This window comes from Platalea leucorodia (genome assembly GCF_965183815.1).
Source record: "Platalea leucorodia genome assembly, chromosome: 12".
NCBI classification, from domain to species: Eukaryota; Metazoa; Chordata; class Aves; order Pelecaniformes; family Threskiornithidae; genus Platalea; species Platalea leucorodia.
The window spans coordinates 4644113-4659280 of NC_138834.1; the positions used below are offsets into that span (position 1 = coordinate 4644113).

General features: G+C 39.2%; 1 protein-coding gene across 1 annotated transcript in view; it reads left to right on the forward strand.

Moving 5' to 3' along the window:
• The window catches only part of TMEM132D (transmembrane protein 132D), a gene marked incomplete at both ends in the record, with an annotated part of 261079 nt that overhangs the window by 98221 nt on the left and 147690 nt on the right, over window positions 1-15168 (forward strand). Inside the window, one exon of the mRNA XM_082325472.1 lies at window positions 7858-8004. Coding sequence (XP_082181598.1) covers window positions 7858-8004 — 147 coding nt within the window. The remainder of the gene's footprint in view (window positions 1-7857; window positions 8005-15168) is intronic.

A 15168-nucleotide genomic window follows, 5' to 3' on the forward strand; every position in this document is an offset into this window, starting at 1 on the left:
AGAGATCTATTTTATTTAACTCCTGGTATGCACAAATCAACTTTTGAAGCCTAAATAGGTCTTGTGCCCTTTCACTAATTAAATTTTGTTATAAATTCACCTGGGCTGTATTTTTGTAATATCTCCATTTGAATGAGGGTGGTTTAGTGTCTGGGTGGAATGGTTTTTCCTTCTGAAATGTTAATTAGATGGAGAGCATGTTATGCTTTGGAAAAGCTGCATTGCAAACCCATAGATAAACAGATTGATTTAATTTTAATCTGCTTTCATGGTGATGCATAATGATAACTGGTTTCTGTCTCACAGGGCTGAAAACCACAGACCTTAATAAGAGTTTGTGGGTATATTATACAGCTTTAAATAGCTTATGTTGTGCTAGACCGCTCTCCATAAATTATTCGAACTCCACTGGTATCCCAGGGACTCCCGATTCTCTTCTGCTGTGGATTTTCAATCAGTGAAACTATTAGTGTAATCTGAAGAAACTTCGAGGCATCTTCTCTGAAAACAACTGACAACACTGGTTTGTACATGAAGTATTCAATGGGGAAAACAGAACAAAAAAAGCCAACAGAAGCCAACTCTGTACACTAAATCCTGTCATCCAAATCCTACCTTTTATAAGCCATGCCAAAATGGGTTATGAAATTAAAACCCAGGCATTCAGATGGTTAGTATGAAGTGTCTTACTACATGACATAATTTTTGTGATATGTCATTCCTGTTGCACAGAGAAAGCTGCAATTTTGTTTAGTCAGTTCTAAACCAGTTTGTTTAAATGGGCCCTTCTCAAATACAGTTCCTTCCGTTGAAAGAGTTTCAACTATGAAGGCTTGCTCCTGATAGGGAAAACTTTTTTTTTTTAAATGGTCTTTATTTCTTCAGGGGTTCGTGATAGATACAAATCCACAAAGCCTTTGTACGCTTGGTTTTTATCCACTCACTGCAGATGAGCCTTAAGTCTAACAAAACCAGGCTGAGTTCTGCCTGTTTTCTCAATGACAGACACATTTTATTTTTGACTGATGTTCAAAGAGATGAATCTCTTTCAGGCTCAAATTCTGTCCTATATTAGCTTCAGCCATAAAAAGCAATGAAACTGCAGAGGAAGGCAAAAGAAGAGTATGGCCTTAAAATGTATAAATTTAGCATCACTCTAATGTTGTACATAAAATTAGAAGTGAAAATGCTGGGAACACAAATTCCAACCAGTCCTCCTTGCACCATGGAGTGGTTAATTGGATCAGCTCTGTTTATATAAGAAATGTGTCCAAGTCAATCTTTAGAAGTCAATAGGGAAAAAAGACTTTTGCAAAAGGGAGTGACTGGGACACGTATGCTAAAAGTGTTTGCTCTGATTGCTCATTTGCTGTGAGCCCCCCCCGCCCCCAGTAACACAAGTTCCAGCACTAGCTGGGGTGGAAGAAGTGGTGGCTTCTGATACCAAGAAGCTCTAATCTATTGATTAGGCCAAGAAGCTCTAATCTACTCTGCCCGAAAGATGGATTTTCAGGGAGACTAGAAAGACAAAGGGGACTGCTGTCCACCAAATTACCTCTGGTTTTTGCTTTCACTAGGAAGCTTGGCTCCGTGCTTCACCCTCTTTTACTTTTGTTATGTCTGTTGTGCTCTCTAACTAACATACTTAATTCTCATTCTAGTGCTATTCATTAGCTTACTAGCTTTTCTGGCATTCACAAACCTGTCTTACCTGTGTTGTCTTTAATTTTGGTACTCCAAAATGAAAAAGAAGCCTGTCCTGAAGTAAAGGCAGAAAATTTGTTGCTATTTTCCATTGCTATCTGATGTTCCGGTGTATTTTAATATGATTCTTTAGGCACAGAGAGCTGCAGATGCAGCACATGCAGCGTAAGGTAAGAAATGGGTCGCTGCCACGTAAGCTTGTTGAGGGTAACCAGAACCAAAAAAACTGGCCATAGTCTGAGGGATGACGGTGCGCTGTAACGCATATTCTTTTTTCCATACTTGAAAAGAGAATAGAACTGGTCCTGGGGTTGCTTAGTAGAATCATGCCTCTGGGAAGGGAGGAGGTTGTTTGCAGGATGTGAAACATCAGGATGCAAGTGTCAGCCTGAAGTGTTCTGGTATCAAAATGGTCTCTCTTATGCAACGTGCAGCAACAGAATGGCCTCAGGTACTGCAGAGGATGACCGCATTTAGTGTACTCAGAGCGTCAGCTTTTGAGACAGTGACCATTCTGCTCTTACTGACTTGCCAGCAAGAGACAGCTACCTGGGAATTGTTTGAACAGTTCTCCAGCTTAGTCATGCCAAAATTGCTGTCTAAATTTTAGATCCCGTGGTAGCATCCAGTCCCATACTACCTGATTCTCAAGCTGTGACATTTAACTCTGGTCTTCAGAAAGACCCTGATGAGATCTGTCAGCCCATGGTTAGAGTCTGGAGGATGGCTATTTTACCTCTTCAGCCTCTTCAAAGCTAGCAAGAGTGGAGCCCCAGGAAATACAAACTAGATGTTTCCACCTCCAGCAGCTGTAATTTTTTATTGGGTCAAGAGGTGATCTCATTGGAAAGAGCCTGCATGAAGAGCAACCTGTGGCTTAGCCATCAGCAAAAAGGGGCTCTGGGCAATGACATATATTGGGTATTTACAGGTTAGGATCGTGAATGCTTTCAGGGCTTCTTGCGGGGAGTATTTTGCTGCTGTCTTAGATCAGTGCATTAGACTTTCCAGGGACTGGAAATGGACCCGATTTCTTTGCCTTATGCCATGAAGAGCTATGGTCAGGTCCATTTCCACTCACATTTTGCTTGTCTTTGGTTTCAAATGGACTGGTGGGGGGAAAAGCCTCTCCTACACCTATTACTGTTGTTACAGTCCAAAGGTGGTGAATATTAGTAAAGTGAAGACTGCCATCCTGTACGGTTAAACACTTTTTTTTTGTCTCTCTGCATTGCTGGGTTAAGATTAGGCTCTGGGCAGGAAAAAGCACTAAAGATAAACAGAAATAGAACCCCCCTCAAGTTATTTCTGAAGTGCTTTGGGGAGACACAGTGACAAGGCAAATTCAGAGCCCACTGCGGTGTCTGTTAGGTGCCTAGAAGCTCTCAAAAATGCACCCCTCTGCACACAATCTATCTGCCACCTTCTAGTCGCCATTGGTAATAAGATGATAACCAGTGGTAGCACCTGTGTTAACAGCCTCCCTTTTCTTTTTATTCCTTTGATGTTGAAAGTAGCTCACTTTCTCAGAAGGAGCATGAAAGGTTCCCACAGATCTTTGCCCTGAGCGCTCACAGTAATAGAAAACTAGATTCAATGTCATGGGTCTAAAACATCTTTATTTTGAGCTGTTTAGGGGTTAGATTCCCTGTTTATTTGCACTTTGTTTTGGAATGGAGGGATGTGTGATATTTGTATGCTGCAGGAGGGACATTGTCAGGAGTCGAATGTGGCGAGGGGAGTCCTGCTTGTGGCAGGGTATCTGCGGCCTCCGCATGCTCCCTGGCTTTGATCTCCTGCACGTCTTGAGGGTGAATTTGCGTGTGTGCTCGCGCTCTCTCCTCTTTCCCTTCCCTGTGGTGCTTCAAACCAGACACTCTGTTGACATTGTACCGTGGCCCTTAGCAGCACACGTGCTGTAATGCTGTTATTTTTCACCAGCCAGCTGTTCCACTTTATACAACACTTAAGTAACAATTTCACAGCCATTACCAGCCTGCAGTAATAACATGGGCTGAAAGCTAAGCGCTAACTGGTTGTAAGCTGCAAAAACTGGGGGAGCTAAAACAGACACTTTGATAAATGAGAAAGGACGTTGCCTGCATTTTAATTGGTGGAGTCGAAGCCTCTTTTATCACTAGAGTAAACACAGTGTTTAGTGGGTCATGAGATAGAATTGGGAATCACTATCTTTATGCACTTAAGAAATGTATTTCCTTGATTTCAGGTGTGATGTATTGATTCTGGGAGTTCCTTCTATGTTGTTTTTTTGGTTTGGGTTTTTTTTTCTTTTTTTTTTTTCTTCTTTCTCCCTTCCCTTGATTTGTACCCTCTCAGCACTGACGGGTTTTCAGGGATTGAGGGCTCCCAAGGGCTTTGTTTGCCATGATCGATTTGGTGCAAGGGGTGAGCTGCTTATGAGTCTCAGTAACCAGTGTGCTGCTCTGTGAGCAGTGATCCAGAGGTAAATAACAGCCTGTAGTAACACCTATGGAAGTGTTTAGTTGGATAGGTGCCTTGTTTGAGAGAGGGGGCAAAAAAACAAAACAAACCAAACCACCAAAAAACCCCCAAACCAAAACCTCAAACAAAACCAGCCACAACAGAATGTTTAATAAGTCTTTTCTTTCCTCTTCTTTTCCAAAGTAGAATCTGGCTCAAAGTGAACTGATGGGCACAAGATACTCAAACAACTTTACTTTCTGCTGCCCAGCCACAGTGTGTTAAGCAAACATACAATCTGTTGTACTTAGACTGTTAACTGTGAGCAAATAAATGAAAAAGCTTTCTCAGATGCCTTTTTGCCTATGGCAGCTGAGAAATCTTAGTAGGCTGAACTGCGGCTGAACCGAGAGGCTGTCTCATGAGCACTCTCACGAGCAGCTGAAGGGTTGAAGACCCAGCTTGCCCTGTGACAGCCAGGCAATTCAATAAAGCAGATTTGCAAGAAAGTAATTGAGCCCTGACAGCAGTCATGGTGTTTGCACCTCAGGTATCTTCAGTTTTATTTGTTGACAAATAACATACCTTCAGTTATTATTAACCCTGTTTCATCCAGGTCATTCTTTGTAATTGTAAAGTGCTACTGCTACTGTAAATTGGGTAAATAAAATTCTGCAACTCCCCAACAGTGGCAAAGACAGCACCAAGACATACTGGAGGAAAAAGCATTTCCTGGGATCGTGGAATTGAAGCTTTTGTGCTAATTATAGAAGTGTATTTAACTGATTCTTCAAAAAGACTTCCTAACCTCTAATTCTATAGAAAACAACAATCTTGTTAATATTCAGTAAAATCAGGGGTTTGGGGCTTTTAATAGATGACTAAATTAGACCTTATAAAAAGGAAATCATGATCCATAGACTGCAGTTACCCCAAGGAGCGTACACCAGGATCTGCATTTGTTTTGCAACATTAGATATCTGTGCAGGATGGCAGTTTGTCAGTGGAGAAAGCGAATGTCAAGGATAAACAAACTCAGCTTGTCTTTCTGGTTTTGTGTCCATTTTTCTGGTTTACCTCATCACTCTGGCATTTAAAAGAATCCAGACAGGAAATAAGAGGATGGTATCTGTTATGTGTCTGGTTTTGTACACTTATTTTAATCTGATTTTTAATGCGTTTTAAAATATAATTGAGAAATTTTCACTATTTTCAGTTTGTGGCTGTTTACTTAGCAGTACTGAGACCCTGCACAGCTTTCTTGATTGCAGTAAAGCTATTGCATATGTGCCAGCAGAGCAAGGTAAAACATGCTGTGCTCTAAGGCTGCTTTTTGCTTGATTCCCTACCAGTTTTGTTAATAAAACATATAAAAACATAGCAGTTGTATAGTCAATATCATCTGTTGTGTGTTTTTAAGTAGCAATTGTAACATAGTCATTGCTTTTAACCTCCAGTCATGGGAAAATGGTTGCTTCTAGGTAAGGCTACTGACTGTTTGGGTTCCCAGGACATGTACCCTTCCCTGCCCCTGAGAAATGTTGTCCAGAAGAATTCAAGGGCTTACTATCTCTGTCCAGGACTTCCAAACGTCTCGCAACAGGATCAGTGTTCCTGCGTGTGTCCCAGGGAGGCTCCAAGACGTATACGAAGCTTAGATACACTCATTGGCGTGTGCAGACTGCGGGGGCAGCAGTTGGTTGCTGATCAAATACACCGCGCGCTACACCGATGGTTTATTATACCTACACAGCCGCCCTGAGGGGCAGTTGCTTTTTCGAATACATAAACTGAGCTAGGTGGCCCAAATCCCACGCCAGTGCCTGCTCATCAGCTATGATCAACTACTGGAGAGACAGCTAGCACGTTAGAGAGCTAGAAGGGTGGGTATGAGTTTCTTAATCATAGCCAGCTTAACTTGGAAAGATGTGAACCACCCTCGTTTCCCTGTGAAGTGGGAACCATTTTTTTTCTCATTGGTCTTAGTTGACACCCAGCAGTTCTCCTTTCTTGAGGTGGAACAGAAAGGCGGGACCAGATGCCGGTCACTAGGAATAGCTAAAGACATATGCTGAAAAACATTTCGTCCAGATTGTCTGGCCTTTTTCTGTCTCCCTCTCTTTCTCTAAGATGCCAGGAATGCAGTTTAATTTCCACTCTTCTTTGACCATTGATCTCTTGTCCTGAGGGATGTCTGTGGTCTAGGAGCAGTAACTGCACCTGCTTAAAATACATTTTGTGAAAGTAGCATAGAAGAACATGAGCACAAATTGGCGCCTTCGTGTATTAATTCTTCCAGGTGTTCTAAGGAAATTACAGCCACGGCTATAGAGTTAGTGGTAGAAGAAATGAGAGATAACTCTCTTTATCCAAGACAGCTGAAGGAATCCTTTGGCTTTTTATTCTGAAAACATCCGTGTGGATGTTGTCCTTCAAAGATTTCACAAGTAATTTCATGCGGAGGCAGAGCTGGTAGTGCGTGTTTTACCGATATTAGCATCTCTGCATGGCAGCAGCTGTTTATACAAAAAATCACATACCTTTTTGTTTCTTTGCCCAGAATTGAGAACTTGCCATAACACTGAATGGATTTTGTGTATATGAGACTTTAAGCAAATACAATTAAACTGTCATTTCCTGACAGCTCATATATGAGGCTGTTTGACCACGGAGGACTTTTGGTTTTTGTAAACACATTCAGAAACCAAAAGTTAATACCACCAGAAACTCATAATTCGGTAAACTGGCCAACATTTTATAGCTGTGGACTAATTCAATGGTGCCTTAAGATACATATTTAGATATTTAGTTAAATAAAGGGAGAGAAAGAATTCAGGATTACAGCAGCTGCTAAGAGGAAGTAAAACAGATATTTAAAAATGCATATATATTGTTCCTCTTTTCCACTGGTTATTCAAAACCAGGAAATATTGTACTCACACATGAGAACCAGAAAGTACTTCTCGGTAGGAGCCAGTCCAGTGGTCGTGACTGTAACATTTTGTCATACAGCTTTTCCTATTGTTTAGCCTCGTACTTGGAAACAGCCTTCCCAAGGAGCCACTCACTTCTGGATAAATAAGAACATTTTTAAGTATTTTTAGGATCAGAGCTGATAGAACAGTTAAACCCAACAGTATTAAAAGAAAATGAAGAAATGTTGTGGACTTGGAAAGATGATGAAAATTGGAGCAAAGTTATGAGATGTCATCTTTGAGTAATTGCCGGGGGCAGGGAGAAGAAAAGGTAGATTTTGCTTCTAGTATGGGTCCTAGCAATGGTTCTCAGCTCTTCACTCCAGATATAAGGCACAGCAACACTGACTTATTTTTGGGACAAAAATGATACTTTCCTCTCCAATACAATAACTTCTAGTCAAGCGAGAGCCTGAACACGCTCAGTGGTGCCCACAGTGCGCTAATGGAAGAGCAGGAGTGAGGACTGTGCTCCAGAACAAATCTACTCTGCAATTTAGCTATGACTAAAGCTGTAATTACCATTAGTTCAATAAGATTTCTATCTTGATATAATTTCTTCAAAATATGAAATTCTTAATTAATTTTCTCATCTCTTTTCCTTGTAATACTGTTGAACTCTAATGAGCGGTAGCATTTTCTGTGGGGCAGTAATGAGAAAATAATTAAGAAATAAGTAACAGATCGAGCTGACATTTTGTATCTAATTGGTGAAATATCCTCTCCTTCCTCCTAGGGCAAAGGTGAAGAAAGGTGTGAACATTTTCAGTGTAAGAGCCAGCAGCCCATACTTATGGGACATCAGAGAGAGCATGGATTATACCGGGAAATATGCACCAGCTGTTATTGTTTGCCAGAGGAAATCTGCTGCCTCTGAAAACAGGTAGGTCATTTCCAGCAGCCTATCTTTTAATAACTAATGGTTGTTTTTCCTTTTCAAAGCATTTTGCCGTGATTTTAATATTGTAGTGCATGATGAAAATGCTTTTGGAAAAGCGCTGGATGTCTTTATTTTGCAGTGCATTGTTAATTCTACCACATACGCTTTGAACAAAATGTTATGCGTTCCTAAGACTCAAAGTAAAACTAGCAGGAAATATTGTTTTCACAGAGTATTTAGAAGAACATGTTTCGTACCTTAGAATTTGGTTGTGACTAGTCTAATCTCTTCAGATTATTTGCTGCCAGGCATTATAGTGGGGGTAATTACTTTTTTAGGGGTGGTGGTTGTTGTTGTTGGTTTGGTTTGTTTTTTTAATTTTTGCTTGGGGTTTTTTTGGTGGGTTAGTTTTTTGTTTGTTTGGTTGGTTGTTTTCTAGGGGGGGTGGTTCTTTTTTGGGGGGAGGGTGGGTTTTTTGGGTGTGGGTTTGTTTTGTTTTGTTTTGTTTTTTATCCAGCAGAAACTAAAATGTACTCCTGCTATCAAACCCACATTTTCGTTGGTGAGATTTATGTGAATTTTTAATCTGCAGAAGGGAATAGATTTTTCTATTTCCATTGTGCAACAACTTAGATAGGACACTGACCTGTCTTAAACAGCCTTCATCTGGCAGGTGGATGTTCCTTTTCTAGTCACAACTGATTGCTTTAATGAATACGGTTTTATATAATTTGCTGCTTCTTGTTCATTGTTTCTGGAACTGTATGTCAAATGCATATTTATAAGGATCTGACTACCTGCCCATGTATTGTGTTTGTCATTGCTGTTAGAAAGCTTGCCATGTAACATGGAAGTTCTGTGCTGTGATTTACTTCTGAAATTTTACAAAACCTTATAGGCTTTGGGGATTTATTACGTGGTTTAGAATTTTTAAATAAATAACCCTCTGAGCCTAATGACTAGAAAGTTTCATGTGTTTGCAATCTGGGTATATGAAAAAAAGAAGGGAAGAATTTCCCTTCCTAATCATGACAAATCACTTTCTCCTTATTATAACTCAGATTCTACACAATTTCTCTGCTATAATATCCTGAATTTTCCCTTCTAAAGCATGTATTGTCTCGTACCTGACTGAATTTTATCGGTCAAAGAAGCAACGTGTATGTGTGCCAAGGTCAGAGCTTCCTACTGTCTAGCACAGTCTGTCAGACAGATTCTTTAAAATCCCAGTTCAAAGCTATTTGAAGACGGTGTGAATATTTTCATTGACTGAAACGGGCATTGGATCAAAATCAAAGATTATTTCAACGATGAGCTTTCTATCACACTTTATCTTGTTGGGTCCCTACAGTGCATTTGCCTGATGTCTCTTCCTCATCAGGAAAATATAATGCAACCTCATGGGGGAATTGAAGCTCGGCAACTTATTTCCCTTCACAATTCATCATTCAGCGGCAAGCCTTCAAAATGACCCCTTGTACACAAAAAATTACATACCTTTCATGCAGTGGTTGTGGATTCTGTGTACTTTCACATGCTGAGCATAAGCATCGCTTCATGTTTATTAAAAGAAATGTGAGCTCATATACATATTGGATTTTACTGGAAAGAAAATCAAGTGGAGACAAGGTATATGTGTAACTCTCGATTAACTTCTGGTTTGACTTATTCCATCTGAGTTCCCCGTTGAGATTTTGTGGTTTCCTCACTTTTGAGAACTTCTTCCTCATTATTTGTAAACAAATGTAAAATATTGGCAATGTATTATTCAGTATGTTGTTTTCCTTTAATTAAATATAGTCATATCTGTTTTGCTATTCATTTTAAGAAGTAAGATCAGGCATTATATGGGGAAAGAGAGTGTGCTCAATATTTTTTGGGAAACATTTTTTTTCCTTATCTAGACATGTTTGGTGTCACTAAATATGCACAATGGGTAACAGCTAAATATTGGTGTCTCTTAACAAATTGTTTGCCTCCATAGTTCATTTAGAAATTGGACAAACTCTGTTTGCATATCATTTAATTACTCTTAAAAATCAGAGATCTGATCACATGAATGCAAAGGTGGCAATGTTAATTAACTAAAGATTCAATACCTTTGTGTTTCTGATAGTTTTACATGGATCAGGAACTAGTGTTAATAAAGGTAACTTACTGTAACAGGTGTAATTTCACAGATTACGGAGGCACTTGTGCGAGTGACAAGCTTACCCAGGATGCCGGAGCATTTCTTTATCGAAGTTAGAAACATATCAGTCATTTTGTCTGGAGAGGTTTTGGCACCGAAAGCTTATCGTAACAGGATTAACATATAAATATTATCACAGCCAGCAGGGTGTTTTAGAATGAATATTAACAGCAAATATTATGAGTCTGTATGAGAATAACTAATTAAGCCCATCTGTCAAATATGATTTGAAGTTCTCGGTGCTTTGCTTATTATGGGCTTGTGACACTGTTCCAGATTAATGGTGAAGCAATTATAAAGTTCCCCCCAATTCTTCTGATTTCACTCTTGGGCAATAATAATTTAGTAACTCTCTAAATCCTGACCCATGAGATTATTAGATGGGCTTACTACTTTTAGCATCTGTACAGCACTTCTGTTCTTCTCTGTGAAGCATCTATCTTCCATCCCTCTATTGTTATGTAGATGACCAAAAAAACAAATAGAAAATGGCGTGATGGGAATTAACCAGTGGCTCAGAAATGTGACTTGGGAAACACTGAAACGATGATTGAATCAGGGAGGTACATGCTACTATGTGCCATCCTTTACTTATTTCCTTTGGAAGTTGGCTGATCTTTGTTTTTCTTAATTCCTCATGTAATGAGGTGAATAGAATAGATGAGATTAGAGGAGTACTGCATTTTCAGAGTGTTTTCTTGGGTTAGTGCTGTTTCTCATTGTACCTGAAATTAAACATCTCTGCTGTGCTAGTGAGGATTGAGAAGAAGAAGAGCCAAAAGTGGAAGATCTGTATTCCTGTCTGTTCTTCTCCTGTGTTTCCTGTTGGACTGGAAGCGTGCTAGCTGGGATGGGTTTGGAAAATCATTGAGGTGGCTAAAGATGCAGATTTACTGGATTTTCCTTGTCTGCCAAGCATGATTGATAGCACTTTCCTGTATCCGTAGCTTCCGTGGAGACATTAAGCAAGATGTTCTGATATGATACTAATGGGCGTCGTGATCCTCTTAAAATATTTTATTCATGTTTATATTTTTGGGTACAAATGTTTGTTATTCCATTGGAGAATACATTATTGTTCCCTGTGCTTTATGTCGGGAATGAGGCCATTGATCCACGCAAGTGCAAAATAATTATAGACAAAGCTTGGCCATCTCTGAGTAGAACCTTAATGTCTGGATATGACCATTTACTGCCTTATCCCCAAATGTCTTTGAACTGTATCATGGATAAGCTTTGTTCAGCAATTTCCTTTGCCCTATGCGTATCGTTGGAAATATTACATAGATAACATTTCTTTTGATGCTTTTCCACTTGCACTTTTGGGTTATAGTTCTATAGCATTGAAGGAGTGATTGGCTTATGCTGCCTGAAACCAGATGCTGGTCCTGCTATTAGTAAAGAAACTTATTTTCATTTTGAACTATGAGTGACTGAATCAGTCAGTGATAATATGGACACAGTAAGACACAATGACAGTATTTTCTGGGCTATATCCCTCATTTGTTCCTGCGTGCCTCATTTTTTCATGATACTGTATTTCAATGCTTAATTTTCTTAACACTTTTATAATACAAGAAATTAACTCGATATTAGATAATAACAGGGGACAGGAAAACGTATGGCAGCATTGCCTTTGATCTTCCTACACAATACTTTCTTTTTATTACATTTATACCATTATCCTTAGTGCCCTATATTTCTCATTTTCAAATCTAGTTATTTAACATTTAGTTTTCATATTGTAACAACAGTGAGCTATTGCCTCATTCTCTTACTTGTTGCATCTGCCAGTACATTTGATAGACTCTCAAGAGTGCTATAATCCTAAAATGCTTCTGAAGCAACAAAAGCAACAAATTTGACATAAATAACAGCCTAATAGCCACAATAATTACATTATGTCTCTTGCTGGTGTTCATCAAAATGCTTCATAAAAATAGCTTTATGTTTTAGATCACCATTAATTTTTTTTCCTTGCTATTCATGTGCTCACATGACTTTATCAACTAGAGGTTTATTATTGCTTGGAAAGAAAATTTTATACTCAATGGAATTGCAGAAAAGATGCATGATGTAGCAAAAATAATTTCCAGTGTATTTTGTCCCATCACATTGTGTGTGAATCACAGGAGCTTCAGTTTATCATGATGAAACAAAAGCAAGAAAAGAAAATCATACGTGCTTTCAGATGGGATATATTCAAGTATGACATTAAAAAAACTGGACAGGCAGAGTGGGCAAAGGGTTGGGTTAGGCTGTGTCTTTGGGTGTTTTTATGGCAACCCAAGAGATTATTTGATATTTTTTTTTTTTCTTCAAAAGATAAAGCGATATGTGAATTCTGAGCAAAAAAGGTTTCTCTTTTTTTTTTTTAATACTATTTTTATTACTGGGGGAGTGGGAGGGAAGGGAGAAGGGAGATATCTTTTATGTGGTTCCAAAATTACTTTCTGAGAATAATTATTCAGCCCTAAAAAACCTGGCTATTCACTCAGCATCATTGATGCTGATGTAATATGTTAAGATATGTATTATTGGGCAGATATACGTTCATTTGATTCTGAGATACCAGAGTTTAACTCCACTTATACTTCCGAGCCACATGGGTAATGATCAGCTGTAAACGCATTTATCCTGGGTAGATTTAGAGTTTCATACTGTTTACCATTTGGCCTTTTCTTTTACCTTCCTCTGTTATTTGAAACCTCTAGGCTTCTAAGAGTTTATATGTTGTGATGATGTGAAAGTACTAAACGTCTCAGAAGTCATGTTTACATTCCAGTGTTTGAAAGCAATTACTCACAAGTGTCTATTTTTCATTTTAAAACTTAAATGTGCCCTCTGAGAGAGAAACCTTTGAGATGTTGAGGCGAAATAAATTTGTATGAACCAAGCCTCAGTGCATCATTCTTTTACATGCTGACACACTTTTTGAATTTTTTAAAAAGAAAACTATTTTATTTATCAAGAAATACAGAATCTCTCTTGAAATCATCCTACTCAATGCTAATATACTAGAAAAAATATTTATAATTATCATCTTGAAACAAATCAAAAGAAAAGAGATGAAATATTAACCAACAACTATTAGATAAAGGCATTATTAGCCAACTTTTTTACCTGTTTGTTTGAAAGAGACTCATTCATTTAAAAACAAAAAGATTGCAGGAAAGCACTTCAAAGGCATGTAGATAGTCTTCTGGCATCTTAGAGGTGGACTCTGTTCCTATATCCCTGACATTTACATGAAGGAGGTACCACAGGGCAATTCAGCTGTCACTACGAAGAAGAAGATTCCCTTTAATCTCAGCTGAATTTTAGGGTTCTCCTTAGAGAGGAAGGCTATTCCTGTGTTCTTTTCTTTGTGAGCATAATGTTATTCGAAACAGGAAAAGTGACAATTAGCATTGAATTGCTGGTGCTCTCTTTTGAGGCATATCTAATTCCCTCATTCCGGGATCATCCGTTTGAAATACTAATGTACAGTTATATAGCATTTACCATCTCCTAAGGGCTTGCAGTTGGTGATGTTCAGAGCTACATCATTGCTACATGCATATCATCTTAAGGAAAGTGGTAGAGGTGAAGTACCCCTAAAACGTAACTCCATATGACTTAATAGTTCACAATGGGACTGAAGAGTCAGGAAAGTAAAGGAGATTCTCAGTAGTGCCTGTACCTTTTTATACCACTATGGTATCCCTCCATCACCTGTAGGATTTTATGTGCTGCATGGGAGAAAGTCGGACACCACCTCTAGAAGGGTACATGATAAGCACAGAGATCGTATAAGGGCTTTTATTCTACTTTATGGTCAAGTGCAAAGAATAAAAATACGCCAGAAAGTTTTAGGGCAGGGGCAGGATTTACTGCAGTGCAGCTGATTGTTGCTTTATATGGTTTTAGCAATGCAGGATGAAGAATATTCTTTAAAGTAGTGCTTCATGTTTCCAGAATACGTTCATATGTTGACTGTTTTCTCCTGATCTTTACCGCTCCTGCCCTAGCTAAAAGTAACTGAGAAGAGTAGTTGAAGCTTTAGTTAAATAGCCACTTTGATCTGGTACGTGTTGTACCCTTAGCTTCTAGAGGCTGCAGTGGGGTCACAAGGGATCGGGGACAGAGGGCCACCTTTTTCAGTGGCAACCCAGAGGCTGCAGATTTTCTAGGACTTGAATCCTTGAAGCAGAGAGTTGGGATCACTGTCACAGTTATGCCAGCACACTACACACCCCAGGGAGAACTGGAGTTATCAACTGTCAGCTCTCATTGCATGTGTAGGAATAATGATAAAAATTATGAGAAAATACAATAAACTGATAAAGGCATCATGTTAATTTGGGAGGGGTTTGCGCCGAGTCTAATTTGTCATGGAATCTGTGGTCATTTTCTAGCACATTATTGTTATTTGTCTCTGCTTTTGTGACAGTCTGTCCCAAGTGGAAATAAGTCCAATGAATAATTACAGACAGTAGTAACTGCAGACTGGTGTCCTAATGGCCTAACTGGTTACAGGCTGGTGGCCATTCACTGACTGTCCACCATCTTCAGTATAGATGCCTCATCCAACTCTTCTGTCCATTCCAGGCTGTCCACCTCTGTATACCCAGAAACCCTGGGAAGAAATTCTGTATCCTCTACAATGTCACAGTAGAAGACAACCTGAGAAAGTGTTTCTTAATTTGACTTGGACCAGTTCCATGTTTCACATATGCTAGCATCAGGATAACCTCTCCCAACTCATTTCAGCTGTGGCCCCAGGGTAGAGCTTTGAACAGAAGGAATTTTGGCTGCAGGAAGCGTGCTTGTAAGGAGGGATGAATTTAATTTCCTGTCCTAGCTCATCTGAAAGCGGGGGGGGGGGGGGTATCCCCTTTGTATTTTTTGATTAAATTTTATTGACTTTTATTTTAGATACAGAAGTAATCATGGAAAGCGAGGATCCAGTAAGTACTGCATATGTGTGAGGTTCC